At 50.9% G+C, this 20,202-nt stretch overlaps 1 protein-coding gene across 1 annotated transcript in view; it reads right to left on the bottom strand.

The window, feature by feature from the left end:
* LOC308141974 (transmembrane protein 106B-like) overlaps positions 1–19,422 on the bottom strand; it is a 47,480-nt gene extending 28,058 nt beyond the window's left edge. The window contains exons 1-6 of the mRNA XM_080512250.1: positions 19,396–19,422; positions 19,276–19,327; positions 2,690–2,884; positions 2,087–2,150; positions 1,094–1,247; positions 880–1,020 (exon numbers count right to left, since the gene is read on the bottom strand). Coding sequence (XP_080368376.1) covers positions 880–1,020; positions 1,094–1,247; positions 2,087–2,150; positions 2,690–2,882 — 552 coding nt within the window. The 5' untranslated portion in view covers positions 2,883–2,884; positions 19,276–19,327; positions 19,396–19,422. The remainder of the gene's footprint in view (positions 1–879; positions 1,021–1,093; positions 1,248–2,086; positions 2,151–2,689; positions 2,885–19,275; positions 19,328–19,395) is intronic.
* Positions 19,423–20,202: the final 780 nt, after the last annotated feature.

Below are 20,202 nucleotides of genomic sequence, written 5' to 3'. Positions count from 1 at the left end.
TTTTTTATGATATTCCCTACAGGAAGCATGTATAAATTGATAAAGTATAGGACCTAAGACACAACCCTGTGGAACTCCATGTTTAACCTCAGTGTGGACTGAGGAATCATCGTGAACATGAACAAAGTGGAACCTGTCTGATAAATATGATCAGAACCAGTTTCGTGCTGTACCTTTAAGCCCGATGATGTTCTAGCCTCTGTAACAGGATGTTATGATCAATAGTATCAAAAGCAGCACTGAGATCTAACAGGACCAGAACAGAGACCAGGTCTTTGTCTGAAGAGAAGATCATTTGTAACTTTGACCAGAGAGTCTCTGTGCTGTGAGGAACTCTAAAACCTGACTAGAAACACTCTCATCAGTAATTTTGGCTGAAATGGTTACAAAGCTGACCTGCAACCAGTTTTTCTAAGATTTTAGAAATAAAGGAAGGTTGGAGGTTGGTCTGTAATTCACTAAGACTCCTGGGTCAAGGTGTGTTTTTAACAAGAGGTTTAACAACAGCAACCTTAAAGGCTTGTGGTACATAACCTGTTATTAGAGATAAGTTGATCTGATCTAGTATTGATGTACTAATCACAGGGAATATATCTTTACACAGTTTAGTTGGTATTGGGTCTCGTAAGCAAGTTGTTGGTTTAGATAAAGCCACGATTGAGAATAACTTAGTGCTTTAATAAGATGATACAACTGAAATGAAGATTTATTCAGAAGGTAAGAGTGTGTGTGAGCGGTCATGAGGCACAACATGATCAGCTCTTCATTAATACCTGCTCATTGAACTGAGAAATGAATTTTAACTGCTTGTAAGGCTCAAAACCCACGCCGAGTTCTACATGTAGGAAAAGGCCCGTCCTGTGTTGGGTACTTCCTCACCATCTTGGCCGACAGAGGCTGAACCGAGGTGACACTCTTCACGGACAGGAAGCCCACCACCGTGTCGAAGTTCAGCGCCCACACGGTCAGGTTGTAGGCCTGCACCTCAGCAAAGTTCTGGTTGGTGATGTTCAAGGTGTTCTACAAGGGAGGGAGCAAAGACATCATGACAGTCCTTCCTGTGAAGCTCAGCCGTGTGACTGCTGGGACTCACCGTGATGTTGAGCTGCACGGAGTCTGGGCTGAAGAAGACGTAGGAGGACTGGACGGAGACGGGTGAGAGCAGGACGGGGCGGGGGAACAGGAAGAACAGCACCAGGGCGCTGATCAGGACGCACACAACCACAGAGATGGCAACGTACAGCTTCCTGTGGGAGGGGGAAACACCGGCAGCGTCATCAGTCCCATCAAACCAAAGCCTCGTTCACACAACAACCATTCCAAGTGAAAACGCTAAATGTTGCTTGCACTGTGGGTCCGCATGCACCAGAGGTCCAAGGCACATTTGCACCACAGAACGATTTCAAGCAACATAAACACTGTGACTAAGTTAAGCACAGGAATGAAGTGTGACAGAAGTAAAGCTTTTTTTCAAAATAAAACTCAGTGCAGACTAATGGAAATTTAAATGTACATTTTAAAAAGAAAACTTTTATATTCTCTCTCCCGGGGCCAAATGCTCCTGGGACTGGTAGCAGTCGGCAGCCCGGGGATTGGGGACGCCAGGTTTACAGGAGCCACTGATAAAGCAACTTTGTGGAAACGCTCAGGTCCTCGTTGATGCTACTGGTCTGGTGCACCATGGCCATAGTAACAAGTAGTTCCACACATGCTCAGTAGCTGTACAATCAGAACAATATTTCCTCCGTCGTGTCATGACTGCCAGTCCATGTTCTCCTGGGACTTGGTACTTTTATTTTGACAGTCACCGTAATAACAATCCAACTTGGTGGTCTGTCCACGAGAATGTCGTAGAGTTCATTGATCTCTGCTGCATGTGTGTGGTTTCATTACAAAAACAAACAACAGCTTCAACTAGTGGAACAACCTTCTAGCCATCGAATTTTCTGTGTTTCTGCTGTTGCCATGGAAACTGTGAAAATGCAAAACTTTTCTGAGATGAAACCACAAAAATCAAGTGAAACATGAAATGTTGTTGCGTAAATGAGGGTTACAATGGTCCAGTTTAACGTGGGAGCTTGTTTACGTGTGTCTGGGTCGAAGTCTCTGGTCACTGCAGGGGATCACCGCCACCAGCTTACTCTCCTGACCTGTGAGAGACAGCCAGCATCACAACACAGCCAAACGCTCCTGCAATCATCATTTCAATAGTGCCCAGGTGTTTCTAAACAACAAAGTCCAGCTGTTTGTATTTGTCCACCAAAAGAAAAAAGTGGTGCCTCCGTTCTGTAGAGCATGGCGGCGGTAGCATCATGCTGCGTATGCATAGCTGCTTTGGTTCCTCTGGTTCTGGTCGTGCTGAATGTATTACAGTTGAGATGTGTTCGGAAGTGCCAGAAAACTGAATCTGACATGAAGGTTCCGAGGTCAGTACCTCTGGTAACCACAGGGGGCAGTGTTGAGATTAGTTCAAAAAGGACGTGTATGACACCTCAAAGTGTTGAATACAACAGTGGCTTCTCCTTTTTATTGAAGCCAACATCAGCACACCCTCCTGCATCCCCGTTGTTCACTTCTTCTCAGTAAAACAATGTGAGCCACACAAAGTTGTGGTCTGTACCTCGGAGGACCCGACTGGGTCCAGCTCCAAACAGACTGTGGAAGATCCTGCAGGATGCGGCTACGGTACCTCTGGGAATGCGTCCGATGCCCTGGCAGGTGGGACAGTAGACTGTCTCTGCGGTGCTGCGCCTCCTGCTGCACCTCCGACTCTTCAGCTCGTCCCTGCTGACGATCGGCGGGCTGTCATCATCCTCCATTTCACCGCGCTCAATTCCCGCACCAATGGCCACGCCGTTGCACAGACTGGGAAGAGTTTCCATACCTGAAGCAAAGAGAGGAAGGGACCAGGTAAACAATAAAGGTATTGACACTTCCATGTGTTATTTTCCTTCAGAACGTTTGATGTTCACACATAGTCTCAAAACGTTCATTTTCCAGCGGAACCAACACGATTCAGATGATTCAATCATTCCAGAAAGAAATTAATGAAGGTTAAAATGCTATTCACAACTTAATGTGTCCTCAGTGGGGTACATTTCAATCATACTTTTGTCTTCTGCACATGGCTAACTCAGATACCGGTGCTAACATCACAAAAAACGTACTTTGAAAAAAGGTACACATCAGTAAAATGGCTACGATATCCAACATAAAAAAAACCTAATTTATGACTGCTAGAACATGATAAAATTGTTTAAAAAAATAAAACAAACCTCAAATGACAAAAATAGCAAACACAATTGAAAGAATAAAAATGGTTAAAACAGCAAAAAATGCTAAAAGTGACATAAAAAAAAAAGATACAATTGGGCAAAATAGCCAAAACAAAAGAAACAAATGTAGGACAGTTAAAACAAGTACAACAGCTATAATTGTGAAAAAAACATTTTTTAAGAACAGCAAAATAGCTAAAATTGTATAAATGACTAAAGCATCTGAAATCATTAAAATGTTAAAACAAATGTTAACGTCACTGAAATTACAAAAAATTATGAATATGGCTAAAAAAAGACAAAGTCACAAAAAACTGCTAAAACCTAATAATGTTAAAATACTCAATATTCCAAATGTTATGGAACCTCACAGATGCAACCCAAGACATATTTTTGGTCACTTGTTCTGCTTAATGAACCGATTTCTCCTCACTTTAAAGGTTGAACATGTTTTGCAGCTCCAGATAGGTGTCATTGCGAGGAAAGTGGTAAAAAACAGGATACACGTGGGTGAAGACGAGAAGAAGTGTGTAATTAAGAAGAAATACTTTCTCTAAAACTCTGAATCGTGTAAACGTGAAATGTGACTTCAGCAGCTCCCTACGATTGCTCCTCGGCTTCGTTCAGTTCAGTTCAAACTCGGCATGGATCCAATCCAGTATCCGTACCGGGTTCCAATACCAACGTCATTCACAGATCAGAAATTTCCGATCCATGGAGCCGCTCATGCTTTCCTGTAGCTGAAACCACTCCAGTGTTTCCCTGCAGCTGCTCTGCTGGCTGCAAAATGTGGACTGGATTTCCTGAACGGAGACGCAGAGTATGGGTCGGGAAATCCATTCCACAGTTTGCAACCAGATTGGCATGCTAAGGGAGTAGTACTGTGCTACCCAACTTTTCATGATATCATGTCACTGTTTCATCCTCAAAACACTGCAAAGTAAGACATCCATGTGAATGTTTGCAAAGTCGTCGTACAGCGAGGCCACGCTCCACTGCCAGGCGCCACAGTTTGGAAACTCCAGCTCACCAAGGACAACGGTGCAGATGGCGGCATTAAAACAATGAACAGCAGCTCCTCTGCTGCAGCAGGAGATTCACACCTCCACGCTAAACTCCCTGGAAATAGTCCCAATGGGTGGAGCTGCGTCCTCCTCCACGCTAAACTCCCTGGAAATAGTCCCAATGGGTGGAGCTGCGTCCTCCTCCACGCTAAACTCCCTGGAAATAGTCCCAATGGGTGGAGCTGCGTCCTCCTCCACCCTAAACTCCCTGGAAATAGTCCCAATGGGTGGAGCTGCGTCCTCCTCCACGCTAAACTCCCTGGAAATAGTCCCAATGGGTGGAGCTGCGTCCTCCTCCACGCTAAACTCCCTGGAAATAGTCCCAATGGGTGGAGCTGCGTCCTCCTCCACCCTAAACTCCCTGGAAATAGTCCCAATGGGTGGAGCTGCGTCCTCCTCCACGCTAAACTCCCTGGAAATAGTCCCAATGGGTGGAGCTGCGTCCTCCTCCACCCTAAACTCCCTGGAAATAGTCCCAATGGGTGGAGCTGCATCCTCCTCCACCCTAAACTCCCTGGAAATAGTCCCAATGGGTGGAGCTGCGTCCTCCTCCACCCTAAACTCCCTGGAAATAGTCCCAATGGGTGGAGCTGCGTCTCCTCCACCCTAAACTCCCTGGAATAGTCCCAATGGGTGGAGCTGCATCCTCCTCCATGCTAAACTCCCTGGAAATAGTCCCAATGGGTGGAGCTGCGTCCTCCTCCACGCTAAACTCCCTGGAAATAGTCCCAATGGGTGGAGCTGCGTCCTCCACGCTAAACTCCCTGGAAATAGTCCCAATGGGTGGAGCTGCGTCCTCCTCCACGCTAAACTCCCTGGAATAGTCCCAATGGGTGGAGCTGCGTCTCCTCCGCCCTAAACTCCCTGGAAATAGTCCCAATGGGTGGAGCTGCGTTAGTGAGGGAAAAACTGCGTTGATAAAGAATTTCTCCAGGGATTAATAGTTATTCTGAGGTTTTAAAGATAGAAACAGCTTATTATGAGATGATGACATCACGCAGACCCCCACATTGTCCACATGGAACTAAAATAAGTTAACCCTTCCTTATTACAGTTAAAGGTGCTACACATCTGAGGTACTGTTCCATGAGAATAGGTGTAAGAACTGAATGCTAAATTAAGAAGTTAAAATAAGAAGTCAAAACATATAGCCGGGATTTATTTAAAAACACACAAAAAAAATCAAATTTCATATCCTTTTATATCCACTTTAATTCATTTGTTCCCCCCTTCTCTATACTGTCCTTTCAGTTGGGAAAAATCTTTTTGATTCAGTTTCTTTCCAAAACAGAAATAAGAAGAGAATGAAGAAAATATTGGAATCAGAGCTCTGATAAAATAGCAAATGGAAAAAAACCCATTCATCTACCTGGGTTGTGCGTGGTTTCCCCCTCCTATAGAAGGCTGTGGTGGAGTTTCAGGGCTTATCTGTGCCACGACTTGAAGAGATGCAGGATTAGTTGGTCCTCTAATGAGACCATGGGGCTCGTCCACTGGCTCTACGTCCACCAGTGAAATCAGGCTGTCTTTCTTGCACTCCATTCGTTGCACACAAAAAACAACAACTGGAGCACAAGATACAAAGTCATTAAGTCGTCGCCACACAAGTGGATGCTTCTCAGCACCTTCTTCGGAAATGACCGAGTTTGTTAGCAGAGACCTCCAATTGTACTGTTTGTTCACTCTGCGTGTGTCTTCCGTATGGGATTTGTTTCTTCTTTATCTCTAAACCAGAAGTGTCGCTGTTGTGCTCTTTCACACTGCTGTGCCACTCCTGCCATCTGCTGGACAAAGAAGGCTATAGCAACAGCTTCTGAATTCACTCAAACCAACAGGTATTTTTAGTGGGTTACAAACTGCTTCCTTTCCTGACCTTATACTATAACCTCAAGATGTGTTGGGCAAGAAACATGCATACAGTCCATTTCATTCTTGCCTGTAGAGAGGACTTTATTGTAGCCTCATATAAAATTAACAATTAATGATGATGATAATAACATTAAAGCCATCACAGCTCTGGTATCGGAATAGCATCGGTATCGACAGATATCCAAATTTGGTAATGGGGATGGGATCGGAAGTGAAAAAACCTGAATCGATGCTTCCCTAGTTCCAACTGTTGGTCTAGTTTTACTGAAATGTCTTTTAATGGAGCCTGAATCTAATCTGACTAAAATCAAAGCAGAACCAAAGCTCATCAAACACAAATATCTAGCAAAGAGCTGTGTACATAGAATCGTTTAAATACCGTCAAACTAACATGGGATCTACATAGGCAGCGAAACAGATGTGACGCTGGAGGACAGCAGCTCCATGGCTTAGCAGTTCGAAAGTTGTTTTTTTAGATAAAGGAACTTACTTCAGTGTTGTTTTAAAGAGTTGTGAGCGAGCCACGTTCAGGCTGCAGTCTATGTTGAAGGTCTGAGAAGAACCACGGCGAGCTCAAAGACCTGCTTCTCTTCACTTCTTCAAGCTTTAAAACCAGTAGCATGTGGTGGTGTTTCAGTCCAGCAGATACACCCCCCACCCCGCCACACACAATCCATATCCAATGTAAGGCCATCAGTACTTAATCCACACCAACATGACAGCTACATGTCAATAATGGGGGGGGGGGGCTACTGTCATGCATGCCTGCGTGTCTGTCTGTGTGCACCATTGTATGGGAAACACCACTTTACAATCAAAAACAGCACCAAAGGCCAAAGCAGCACCAATCTAATCCAGAGTAAGTAAAACTATGATCACCATCACTTGTAGATTAAATCATCCTGCTGTGAAATGCTGACAAAGCCTTGGATGGTCTGAGTTCAGCTCATCATTCCTGGTGGGGGTCTTCTTCTACTCACAACTGAAAAAGGTCCTGAAGCAGGTCCTCTATGTATCATGATCTTCATGTTCAATCAGCCTCCATCACTCCAGAGGAGCACATCAGAACAGTCATCACCTCCTGCCCATGAGCCCATGAGCCAATCAGTCAAGCTCATTTCAATGACCACACCCAGACCAGCACTACAAACTCTGCTGGCCCTGAGGTGGTCTGTCAATAACACATCAACATCTGATTGGCTGATGATCCTGTCACTCAACATTTTAACCCAATAGCAGGTCCAGCTTCCATCAGAGGTTAGCAATGAAGCTACTGCTAGCCCCAGCAGAGGAGAGGAGCTGGGATGCGTTTAGAGGACGTAGGAGATTTGAGCTCCACAAAATAGAACCAGTCGTCTTCAATTGTCTATATAACCAGTCGTCTTCTGGATAAAGTTGTTAAAGTCACTAATTGATTCCAGACACAGATTTCAGAATCACTTTGTAATTATTAAAAAAATGTTTGAACCATGTTTGAACACATGGTGCAGGGACAATGCTAAATGCTAAATGCTAACATCCAGAGAACAGCAAGGAGCAACAAGCCTCAAACATCTCTGCCTGGAACAACACTCTAAAAACGAATTAATTTTCCATCCATGGAAGCAAGGCATCCAGGTCCTACCCTGAACCCCACAATGCTGCCTCCACCCTGCTTCACCTTGGGATGACGTCACCATGTTGCTGTGGCCAACGAATTGAGGAGGATTTGTTGCAGTCGGCATCCTCCAAGAGGTTCTTTCATGGAGTTTATATTAATCTGACATGCAGGTAATCTCAATTACCGTGGTGCAGTTCGATGTCTGTGTGTGTGTGTGTGTGTGTGATGTCCCAGCTCTCGTACAGAACTCTCAAGAACACTCAGATTAAAGGTCATGTTTGTTATTTTCAGCCAGATGTTCACTTCGTGGCAGTGACGTCCCAGAGGACCTTCTGAACAAACACTCCCTGGTGAACAAACACTCCCTGGTGAACAAACACTCCCTGGTGAACAAACACTCCCTGGTGAACAAACACTCCCTGGTGAACAAACACTCCCCGGTGAACAGCTGCTCCCTGGTGAACAAACACTCCCTGGTGAACAAACACTCCCTGGTGAACAAACACTCCCCGGTGAACAAACACTCCCTGGTGAACAAACACTCCCCGGTGAACAGCTGCTCCCTGGTGAACAAACACTCCCTGGTGAACAAACACTCCCCGGTGAACAGCTGCTCCCTGGTGAACAAACACTCCCTGGTGAACAGCTGCTCCCTGGTGAACAAACACTCTCTGGTGAACAGCTGCTCCCTGGTGAACAGCTGCTCCCTGGTGAACAAACACTCCCTGGTGAACAGCTGCTCCCTGGTGAACAAACACTCCCTGGTGAACAGCTGCTCCCTGGTACAAACACTCCTTGGTGAACAGCTGCTCCCTGGTGAACAGCTGCTCCCTGGTGAACAAACACTCCCTGGTGAACAGCTGCTCCCTGGTGAACAAACACTCCCTGGTGAACAGCTGCTCCCTGGTGAAAAAAAACACTCCCTGGTGAACAGCTGCTCCCTGGTGAACAGCGGGTCCCTGGTGAACAAACTCCCTGGTGAACAGCGGGTCCCTGGTGAACAAACACTCCCTGGTGAACAGCTGCTCCCTGGTGAACAAACACTCCCTGGTGAACAGCTGCTCCCTGGTGAACAAACACTCTCTGGTGAACAGCTGCTCCCTGGTGAACAGCTGCTCCCTGGTGAACAGCTGCTCCCTGGTGAACAAACACTCCCTGGTGAACAGCGGGTCCCTGGTGAACAAACACTCCCTGGTGAACAAACACTCCCCGGTGAACAGCTGCTCCCTGGTGAACAAACACTCCCTGGTGAACAGCTGCTCCCTGGTGAACAAACACTCTCTGGTGAACAGCTGCTCCCTGGTGAACAGCTGCTCCCTGGTGAACAAACACTCCCTGGTGAACAGCTGCTCCCTGGTGAACAAACACTCCCTGGTGAACAGCTGCTCCCTGGTACAAACACTCCTTGGTGAACAGCTGCTCCCTGGTGAACAGCTGCTCCCTGGTGAACAAACACTCCCTGGTGAACAGCTGCTCCCTGGTGAACAAACACTCCCTGGTGAACAGCTGCTCCCTGGTGAACAAACACTCCCTGGTGAACAGCTGCTCCCTGGTGAACAGCGGGTCCCTGGTGAACAAACTCCCTGGTGAACAGCTGCTCCCTGGTGAACAAACACTCCCTGGTGAACAGCTGCTCCCTGGTGAACAGCTGCTCCCTGGTGAACAAACACTCCCTGGTGAACAGCTGCTCCCTGGTGAACAGCAGGTCCCTGGTGAACAAACACTCTCTGGTGAACAGCTGCTCCCTGGTGAACAAACACTCCTTGGTGAACAGCTGCTCCCTGGTGAACAGCGGGTCCCTGGTGAACAAACTCCCTGGTGAACAAACATTCCCTGGTGAACAGCGGGTCCCTGGTGAACAGCTGCTCACTGGTGAACAGCTGCTCCCTGGTGAACAAACACTCTCTGATGAATAGCTGCTCCCTGGTGAACAAACACTCCCTGGTGAACAGCTGCTCCCTGGTGAACAAACACTCCCTGGTGAACAGCGGGTCCCTGGTGAACAAACACTCCCTGGTGAACAAACACTCCTTGGTGAACAGCTGCTCCCTGGTGAGCAGCGGGTCCCTGGTGAACAAACTCCCTGGTGAACAGCGGGTCCCTGGTGAACAGCTGCTCCCTGGTGAACAAACACTCCCTGGTGAACAGCGGGTCCCTGGTGAACAAACACTCCCTGGTGAACAGCTGCTCCCTGGTGAACAGCAGGTCCCTGGTGAACAAACACTCTCTGGTGAACAGCTGCTCCCTGGTGAGCAAACACTCCCTGGTGAACAAACACTCTCTGGTGAACAAACACTCCCTGGTGAACAGCTGCTACCTGGTGAACAGCGGGTCCCTGGTGAACAAACTCCCTGGTGAACAGCGGGTCCCTGGTGAACAAACACTCCCTGGTGAACAGCTACTCCCTGGTACAAACACTCCTTGGTGAACAGCTGCTCCCTGGTGAACAGCTGCTCCCTGGTGAACAAACACTCCCTGGTGAACAGCTGCTCCCTGGTGAACAAACACTCCCTGGTGAACAGCGGGTCCCTGGTGAACAAACACTCCCTGGTGAACAAACACTCCTTGGTGAACAGCTGCTCCCTGGTGAACAGCGGGTCCCTGGTGAACAAACTCCCTGGTGAACAGCGGGTCCCTGGTGAACAGCTGCTCCCTGGTGAACAAACACTCCCTGGTGAACAAACACTCCCTGGTGAACAGCGGGTCCTTGGTGAACAAACACTCCCTGGTGAACAGCTGCTCCCTGGTGGACAGCAGGTCCCTGGTGAACAAACACTCTCTGGTGAACAGCTGCTCCCTGGTGAGCAAACACTCCCTGGTGAACAGCGGGTCCCTGGTGAACAAACACTCCCTGGTGAACAAACACTCCTTGGTGAACAGCTGCTCCCTGGTGAACAGCAGGTCCCTGGTGAACAAACACTCTCTGGTGAACAGCTGCTCCCTGGTGAGCAAACACTCCCTGGTGAACAGCGGGTCCCTGGTGAACAAACACTCCCTGGTGAACAAACACTCCTTGGTGAACAGCTGCTCCCTGGTGAACAGCGGGTCCCTGGTGAACAAACTCCCTGGTGAACAGCGGGTCCCTGGTGAACAAACACTCCCTGGTGAACAAACATTCCCTGGTGAACAGCGGGTCCCTGGTGAACAGCTGCTCACTGGTGAACAGCTGCTCCCTGGTGAACAAACACTCTCTGATGAACAGCTGCTCCCTGGTGAGCAAACACTCTCTGATGAACAGCTGCTCCCTGGTGAACAAGCACTCCCTGGTGAACAAACACTCCTTGGTGAACAGCTGCTCCCTGGTGAACAGCGGGTCCCTGGTGAACAAACACTCCCTGGTGAACAGCTGCTCCCTGGTGAACAGCGGGTCCCTGGTGAACAAACACTCTCTGATGAACAGCTGCTCCCTGGTGAGCAAACACTCCCTGGTGAACAGCAGGTCCCTGGTGAACAAACACTCCCTGGTGAACAAACACTCCCTGGTGAACAGCTGCTCCCTGGTGAACAGCGGGTCCCTGGTTAACAAACACTCTCTGATGAACAGCTGCTCCCTGGTGAACAAACACTCCCTGGTGAATAAACACTCCTTGGTGAACAGCTGCTCCCTGGTGAACAGCAGGTCCCTGGTGAACAAACACTCTCTGGTGAACAGCTGCTCCCTGGTGAGCAAACACTCCCTGGTGAACAGCGGGTCCCTGGTGAACAAACACTCCCTGGTGAACAAACACTCCTTGGTGAACAGCGGGTCCCTGGTGAACAAACTCCCTGGTGAACAGCGGGTCCCTGGTGAACAAACACTCTCTGATGAACAGCTGCTCCCTGGTACAAACACTCCTTGGTGAACAGCTGCTCCCTGGTGAACAGCTGCTCCCTGGTGAACAAACACTCCCTGGTGAACAGCTGCTCCCTGGTGAACAAACACTCCCTGGTGAACAGCTGCTCCCTGGTGAAAAAAAACACTCCCTGGTGAACAGCTGCTCCCTGGTGAACAGCGGGTCCCTGGTGAACAAACTCCCTGGTGAACAGCGGGTCCCTGGTGAACAAACACTCCCTGGTGAACAGCTGCTCCCTGGTGAACAAACACTCCCTGGTGAACAGCTGCTCCCTGGTGAACAAACACTCTCTGGTGAACAGCTGCTCCCTGGTGAACAGCTGCTCCCTGGTGAACAGCTGCTCCCTGGTGAACAAACACTCCCTGGTGAACAGCGGGTCCCTGGTGAACAAACACTCCCTGGTGAACAAACACTCCCCGGTGAACAGCTGCTCCCTGGTGAACAAACACTCCCTGGTGAACAGCTGCTCCCTGGTGAACAGCTGCTCCCTGGTGAACAAACACTCCCTGGTGAACAGCTGCTCCCTGGTGAACAGCTGCTCCCTGGTGAACAGCTGCTCCCTGGTGAACAAACACTCCCTGGTGAACAGCTGCTCCCTGGTACAAACACTCCTTGGTGAACAGCTGCTCCCTGGTGAACAGCTGCTCCCTGGTGAACAAACACTCCCTGGTGAACAGCTGCTCCCTGGTGAACAAACACTCCCTGGTGAACAGCTGCTCCCTGGTGAACAAACACTCCCTGGTGAACAGCTGCTCCCTGGTGAACAGCGGGTCCCTGGTGAACAAACTCCCTGGTGAACAGCGGGTCCCTGGTGAACAGCTGCTCCCTGGTGAACAAACACTCCCTGGTGAACAGCTGCTCCCTGGTGAACAGCTGCTCCCTGGTGAACAAACACTCCCTGGTGAACAGCTGCTCCCTGGTGAACAGCAGGTCCCTGGTGAACAAACACTCTCTGGTGAACAGCTGCTCCCTGGTGAACAAACACTCCTTGGTGAACAGCTGCTCCCTGGTGAACAGCGGGTCCCTGGTGAACAAACTCCCTGGTGAACAAACATTCCCTGGTGAACAGCGGGTCCCTGGTGAACAGCTGCTCACTGGTGAACAGCTGCTCCCTGGTGAACAAACACTCTCTGATGAATAGCTGCTCCCTGGTGAACAAACACTCCCTGGTGAACAGCTGCTCCCTGGTGAACAAACACTCCCTGGTGAACAGCGGGTCCCTGGTGAACAAACACTCCCTGGTGAACAAACACTCCTTGGTGAACAGCTGCTCCCTGGTGAGCAGCGGGTCCCTGGTGAACAAACTCCCTGGTGAACAGCGGGTCCCTGGTGAACAGCTGCTCCCTGGTGAACAAACACTCCCTGGTGAACAGCGGGTCCCTGGTGAACAAACACTCCCTGGTGAACAGCTGCTCCCTGGTGAACAGCAGGTCCCTGGTGAACAAACACTCTCTGGTGAACAGCTGCTCCCTGGTGAGCAAACACTCCCTGGTGAACAGCAGGTCCCTGGTGAACAAACACTCTCTGGTGAACAAACACTCCCTGGTGAACAGCTGCTCCCTGGTGAACAGCGGGTCCCTGGTGAACAAACTCCCTGGTGAACAGCGGGTCCCTGGTGAACAAACACTCCCTGGTGAACAGCTACTCCCTGGTACAAACACTCCTTGGTGAACAGCTGCTCCCTGGTGAACAGCTGCTCCCTGGTGAACAAACACTCCCTGGTGAACAGCTGCTCCCTGGTGAACAAACACTCCCTGGTGAACAGCGGGTCCCTGGTGAACAAACACTCCCTGGTGAACAAACACTCCTTGGTGAACAGCTGCTCCCTGGTGAACAGCGGGTCCCTGGTGAACAAACTCCCTGGTGAACAGCGGGTCCCTGGTGAACAGCTGCTCCCTGGTGAACAAACACTCCCTGGTGAACAAACACTCCCTGGTGAACAGCGGGTCCTTGGTGAACAAACACTCCCTGGTGAACAGCTGCTCCCTGGTGGACAGCAGGTCCCTGGTGAACAAACACTCTCTGGTGAACAGCTGCTCCCTGGTGAGCAAACACTCCCTGGTGAACAGCGGGTCCCTGGTGAACAAACACTCCCTGGTGAACAAACACTCCTTGGTGAACAGCTGCTCCCTGGTGAACAGCAGGTCCCTGGTGAACAAACACTCTCTGGTGAACAGCTGCTCCCTGGTGAGCAAACACTCCCTGGTGAACAGCGGGTCCCTGGTGAACAAACACTCCCTGGTGAACAAACACTCCTTGGTGAACAGCTGCTCCCTGGTGAACAGCGGGTCCCTGGTGAACAAACTCCCTGGTGAACAGCGGGTCCCTGGTGAACAAACACTCCCTGGTGAACAAACATTCCCTGGTGAACAGCGGGTCCCTGGTGAACAGCTGCTCACTGGTGAACAGCTGCTCCCTGGTGAACAAACACTCTCTGATGAACAGCTGCTCCCTGGTGAGCAAACACTCTCTGATGAACAGCTGCTCCCTGGTGAACAAACACTCCCTGGTGAACAAACACTCCTTGGTGAACAGCTGCTCCCTGGTGAACAGCAGGTCCCTGGTGAACAAACACTCCCTGGTGAACAGCTGCTCCCTGGTGAACAGCGGGTCCCTGGTGAACAAACACTCTCTGATGAACAGCTGCTCCCTGGTGAGCAAACACTCCCTGGTGAACAGCAGGTCCCTGGTGAACAAACACTCCCTGGTGAACAAACACTCCCTGGTGAACAGCTGCTCCCTGGTGAACAGCGGGTCCCTGGTTAACAAACACTCTCTGATGAACAGCTGCTCCCTGGTGAACAAACACTCCCTGGTGAATAAACACTCCTTGGTGAACAGCTGCTCCCTGGTGAACAGCAGGTCCCTGGTGAACAAACACTCTCTGGTGAACAGCTGCTCCCTGGTGAGCAAACACTCCCTGGTGAACAGCGGGTCCCTGGTGAACAAACACTCCCTGGTGAACAAACACTCCTTGGTGAACAGCGGGTCCCTGGTGAACAAACTCCCTGGTGAACAGCGGGTCCCTGGTGAACAAACACTCTCTGATGAACAGCTGCTCCCTGGTGAGCAAACACTCTCTGATGAACAGCTGCTCCCTGGTGAGCAAACACTCCCTGGTGAACAGCAGGTCCCTGGTGAACAAACACTCCCTGGTGAACAGCTGCTCCCTGGTGAACAGCGGGTCCCTGGTGAACAAACACTCTCTGATGAACAGCTGCTCCCTGGTGAGCAAACACTCCCTGGTGAACAGCAGGTCCCTGGTGAACTAACACTCCCTGGTGAACAGCTGCTCCCTGGTGAACAGCGGGTCCCTGGTTAACAAACACTCTCTGATGAACAGCTGCTCCCTGGTGAACAAACACTCCCTGGTGAACAAACACTCCTTGGTGAACAGCGGGTCCCTGGTGAACAAACACTCCTTGGTGAACAGCGGGTCCCTGGTGAACAAACACTCCCTGGTGAACAAACATTCCTTGGTGAACAGCGGGTCCCTGGTGAACAGCTGCTCACTGGTGAACAGCTGCTCCCTGGTGAACAAACACTCTCTGATGAACAGCTGCTCCCTGGTGAGCAAACACTCTCTGATGAACAGCTGCTCCCTGGTGAGCAAACACTCCCTGGTGAACAGCAGGTCCCTGGTGAACAAACACTCTCTGGTGAACAAACACTCCCTGGTGAACAGCTGCTCCCTGGTGAACAGCGGGTCCCTGGTGAACAGCGGGTCCCTGGTGAACAGCAGGTCCCTGGTGAACAAACACTCCCTGGTGAACAGCGGCTCCCTGGTGAACAAACACTCCCTGGTGAACAGCGGGTCCCTGGTGAACAGCGGGTCCCTGGTGAACAAACACTCCCTGGTGAACAGCTGCTCCCTGGTGAACAAACACTCCCTGGTGAACAAACATTCCCTGGTGAACAAACATTCCCTGGTGAACAGCGGGTCCCTGGTGAACAGCTGCTCCCTGGTGAACAAACACTCCCTGGTGAACAAACATTCCCTGGTGAACAGCGGGTCCCTGGTGAACAGCTGCTCCCTGGTGAACAAACACTCTCTGATGAACAGCTGCTCCCTGGTGAGCAAACACTCTCTGATGAACAGCTGCTCCCTGGTGAGCAAACACTCCCTGGTGAACAGCGGGTCCCTGGTGAACAGCTGCTCCCTGGTGAACAAACACTCCCTGGTGAACAGCGGGTCCCTGGTGAACAAACACTCCCTGGTGAACAGCGGGTCCCTGGTGAACAGCTGCTCCCTGGTGAACAAACACTCTCTGATGAACAGCTGCTCCCTGGTGAACAAACACTCTCTGATGAACAGCTGCTCCCTGGTGAGCAAACACTCCCTGGTGAACAGCGGGTCCCTGGTGAACAGCTGCTCCCTGGTGAACAAACACTCCCTGGTGAACAGCGGGTCCCTGGTGAACAGCTGCTCCCTGGTGAACAAACACTCCCTGGTGAACAGCTGCTCCCTGGTGAACAAACACTCCCTGGTGAACAGCTGCTCCCTGGTGAACAAACACTCCCTGGTGAACAGCTGCTCCCTGGTGAACAAACACTCCCTGGTGAACAAACACTCCCTGGTGAACAAACGCTCCCTGGTGAACAGCGGGTCCCTGGTGAACAGCTGCTCCCTGGTGAACAAACACTCCCTGGTGAACAGCTGCTCCCTGGTGAACAAACACTCCCTGGTGAACAAACACTCCCTGGTGAACAGCGGGTCCCTGGTGAACAAACACTCCCTGGTGAACAGCTGCTCCCTGGTGAACAAACACTCCCTGGTGAACAAACACTCCCTGGTGAACAGCGAGTCCCTGGTGAACAGCTGCTCCCTGGTGAACAAACACTCCCTGGTGAACAGCTGCTCCCTGGTGAACAAACACTCTCTGATGAACAGCTGCTCCCTGGTGAACAAACACTCTCTGATGAACAGCTGCTCCCTGGTGAGCAAACACTCCCTGGTGAACAGCGGGTCCCTGGTGAACAGCTGCTCCCTGGTGAACAAACACTCCCTGGTGAACAGCGGGTCCCTGGTGAACAGCTGCTCCCTGGTGAACAAACACTCCCTGGTGAACAGCTGCTCCCTGGTGAACAAACACTCCCTGGTGAACAGCTGCTCCCTGGTGAACAAACACTCCCTGGTGAACAGCTGCTCCCTGGTGAACAAACACTCCCTGGTGAACAGCTGCTCCCTGGTGAACAAACACTCCCTGGTGAACAAACACTCCCTGGTGAACAAACACTCCCTGGTGAACAGCGGGTCCCTGGTGAACAGCTGCTCCCTGGTGAACAAACACTCCCTGGTGAACAGCTGCTCCCTGGTGAACAAACACTCCCTGGTGAACAAACACTCCCTGGTGAACAGCGGGTCCCTGGTGAACAAACACTCCCTGGTGAACAGCTGCTCCCTGGTGAACAAACACTCCCTGGTGAACAAACACTCCCTGGTGAACAGCGAGTCCCTGGTGAACAGCTGCTCCCTGGTGAACAAACACTCCCTGGTGAACAGCTGCTCCCTGGTGAACAAACACTCTCTGATGAACAGCTGCTCCCTGGTGAACAAACACTCTCTGATGAACAGCTGCTCCCTGGTGAGCAAACACTCCCTGGTGAACAGCGGGTCCCTGGTGAACAGCTGCTCCCTGGTGAACAAACACTCCCTGGTGAACAGCGGGTCCCTGGTGAACAGCTGCTCCCTGGTGAACAAACACTCCCTGGTGAACAGCTGCTCCCTGGTGAACAAACACTCCCTGGTGAACAAACACTCCCTGGTGAACAGCTGCTCCCTGGTGAACAAACACTCCCTGGTGAACAGCTGCTCCCTGGTGAACAAACACTCTCTGATGAACAGCTGCTCCCTGGTGAGCAAACACTCTCTGATGAACAGCTGCTCCCTGGTGAGCAAACACTCCCTGGTGAACAGCGGGTCCCTGGTGAACAGCTGCTCCCTGGTGAACAAACACTCCCTGGTGAACAGCGGGTCCCTGGTGAACAAACACTCCCTGGTGAACAGCGGGTCCCTGGTGAACAGCTGCTCCCTGGTGAACAAACACTCTCTGATGAACAGCTGCTCCCTGGTGAACAAACACTCTCTGATGAACAGCTGCTCCCTGGTGAGCAAACACTCCCTGGTGAACAGCGGGTCCCTGGTGAACAGCTGCTCCCTGGTGAACAAACACTCCCTGGTGAACAGCGGGTCCCTGGTGAACAGCTGCTCCCTGGTGAACAAACACTCCCTGGTGAACAGCTGCTCCCTGGTGAACAAACACTCCCTGGTGAACAGCTGCTCCCTGGTGAACAAACACTCCCTGGTGAACAGCTGCTCCCTGGTGAACAAACACTCCCTGGTGAACAAACACTCCCTGGTGAACAAACACTCCCTGGTGAACAGCGGGTCCCTGGTGAACAGCTGCTCCCTGGTGAACAAACACTCCCTGGTGAACAGCTGCTCCCTGGTGAACAAACACTCCCTGGTGAACAAACACTCCCTGGTGAACAGCGGGTCCCTGGTGAACAAACACTCCCTGGTGAACAGCTGCTCCCTGGTGAACAAACACTCCCTGGTGAACAAACACTCCCTGGTGAACAGCGAGTCCCTGGTGAACAGCTGCTCCCTGGTGAACAAACACTCCCTGGTGAACAGCTGCTCCCTGGTGAACAAACACTCTCTGATGAACAGCTGCTCCCTGGTGAACAAACACTCTCTGATGAACAGCTGCTCCCTGGTGAGCAAACACTCCCTGGTGAACAGCGGGTCCCTGGTGAACAGCTGCTCCCTGGTGAACAAACACTCCCTGGTGAACAGCGGGTCCCTGGTGAACAGCTGCTCCCTGGTGAACAAACACTCCCTGGTGAACAGCTGCTCCCTGGTGAACAAACACTCCCTGGTGAACAAACACTCCCTGGTGAACAGCTGCTCCCTGGTGAACAAACACTCCCTGGTGAACAGCTGCTCCCTGGTGAACAAACACTCTCTGATGAACAGCTGCTCCCTGGTGAGCAAACACTCTCTGATGAACAGCTGCTCCCTGGTGAGCAAACACTCCCTGGTGAACAGCGGGTCCCTGGTGAACAGCTGCTCCCTGGTGAACAAACACTCCCTGGTGAACAGCGGGTCCCTGGTGAACAAACACTCCCTGGTGAACAGCGGGTCCCTGGTGAACAAACACTCCCTGGTGAACAGCTGCTCCCTGGTGAACAGCGGGTCCCTGGTGAACAGCTGCTCCCTGGTGAACAAACACTCTCTGATGAACAGCTGCTCCCTGGTGAACAAACACTCTCTGATGAACAGCTGCTCCCTGGTGAGCAAACACTCCCTGGTGAACAGCGGGTCCCTGGTGAACAGCTGCTCCCTGGTGAACAGCGGGTCCCTGGTGAACAGCTGCTCCCTGGTGAACAAACACTCCCTGGTGAACAGCTGCTCCCTGGTGAACAGCTGCTCCCTGGTGAACAAACACTCCCTGGTGAACAGCTGCTCCCTGGTGAACAAACACTCCCTGGTGAACAGCGGGTCCCTGGTGAACAAACACTCCCTGGTGAACAGCGGGTCCCTGGTGAACAAACACTCCCTGGTGAACAGCGGGTCCCTGGAGACACTTACACACGTGTTTTCCACAGAAAGGTTCTCAGTTTCAACTCACCTGCCGACACCCCGGGTCTTAAAACGGCCTCCAGGTCGTGTCCTGCGGGACGGTCGTGTCCTGCGGGACGCCGCGCTGCTCCAGGTCGTGTCCTGCGGGACGGTCGTGTCCTGCGGGACGCCGCGCTGCTCCAGGTCGTGTCCTGCGGGACGGTAGTGTCCTGCGGGACGCCGCGCTGCTCCAGCCGCCTCAGAGACGCCGTGCTGCGGCCAGGTCAGAGACCAGGGCCGGGAGGACTGCTGCGAGGCCCGGGGCGCCAGGCCCGGGGCGGTTTCAAGTATAAAGATGCAGAAACTAAACATCAAGTCAAATTCATTTCAATGTGTTTCTACATCCGTCATGAATCTAGAAGGTTTTTTCTACAAATTTTATATTACTTAATTATATTACGAACAGCTGATATTGGGTACCTAAGAAACTTACATGCACGTCTTATTGGATCTTTAAAACTTTGAATGCAAAACTAATTAAAAATACATAGAAAACCCACAAACCTTAAAGTAATCCTAAAAACAATTCCCTTAGGTTATCCTGCTTATTTGTTTTCTTTCTTTTCCACACTCACGATTCAAGTTTTTCCTTACAAAATCCCTCTATTTAGTTTTTTAAACAAAACAATAATAATGCAAATATTAAAAAAACCCACAATGTTGTGAAGAGCACCCTATGAACCAGTCTAACGTTGTCGGAGAACCGTCCAACCTGGCAACCCAGCACAGGACGATTTCCTGTCACAAGCTGTGCTCATGTGGTCTCTCATCAGTCTGTCACGTTTTCTCAGTCGCTTTGGTGCCATTCTCACATCAGAATGAACATTCTCATAACTATTAGTTCAGCCTTCACAGCATTTAGTCATTTGGACACATCATAAAAGCAATTTCTCCTTCCTCTGAACATATTCCAAATGCTTTTGGACATGTATCAGTT

This window comes from Blennius ocellaris, assembly GCF_963422515.1.
Source record: "Blennius ocellaris genome assembly, chromosome: 16".
Lineage (NCBI taxonomy): Eukaryota > Metazoa > Chordata > Actinopteri > Blenniiformes > Blenniidae > Blennius > Blennius ocellaris.
Note: the sequence above shows the minus strand (reverse complement) of the source record. Positions and strands in the feature narration are given on the sequence as shown.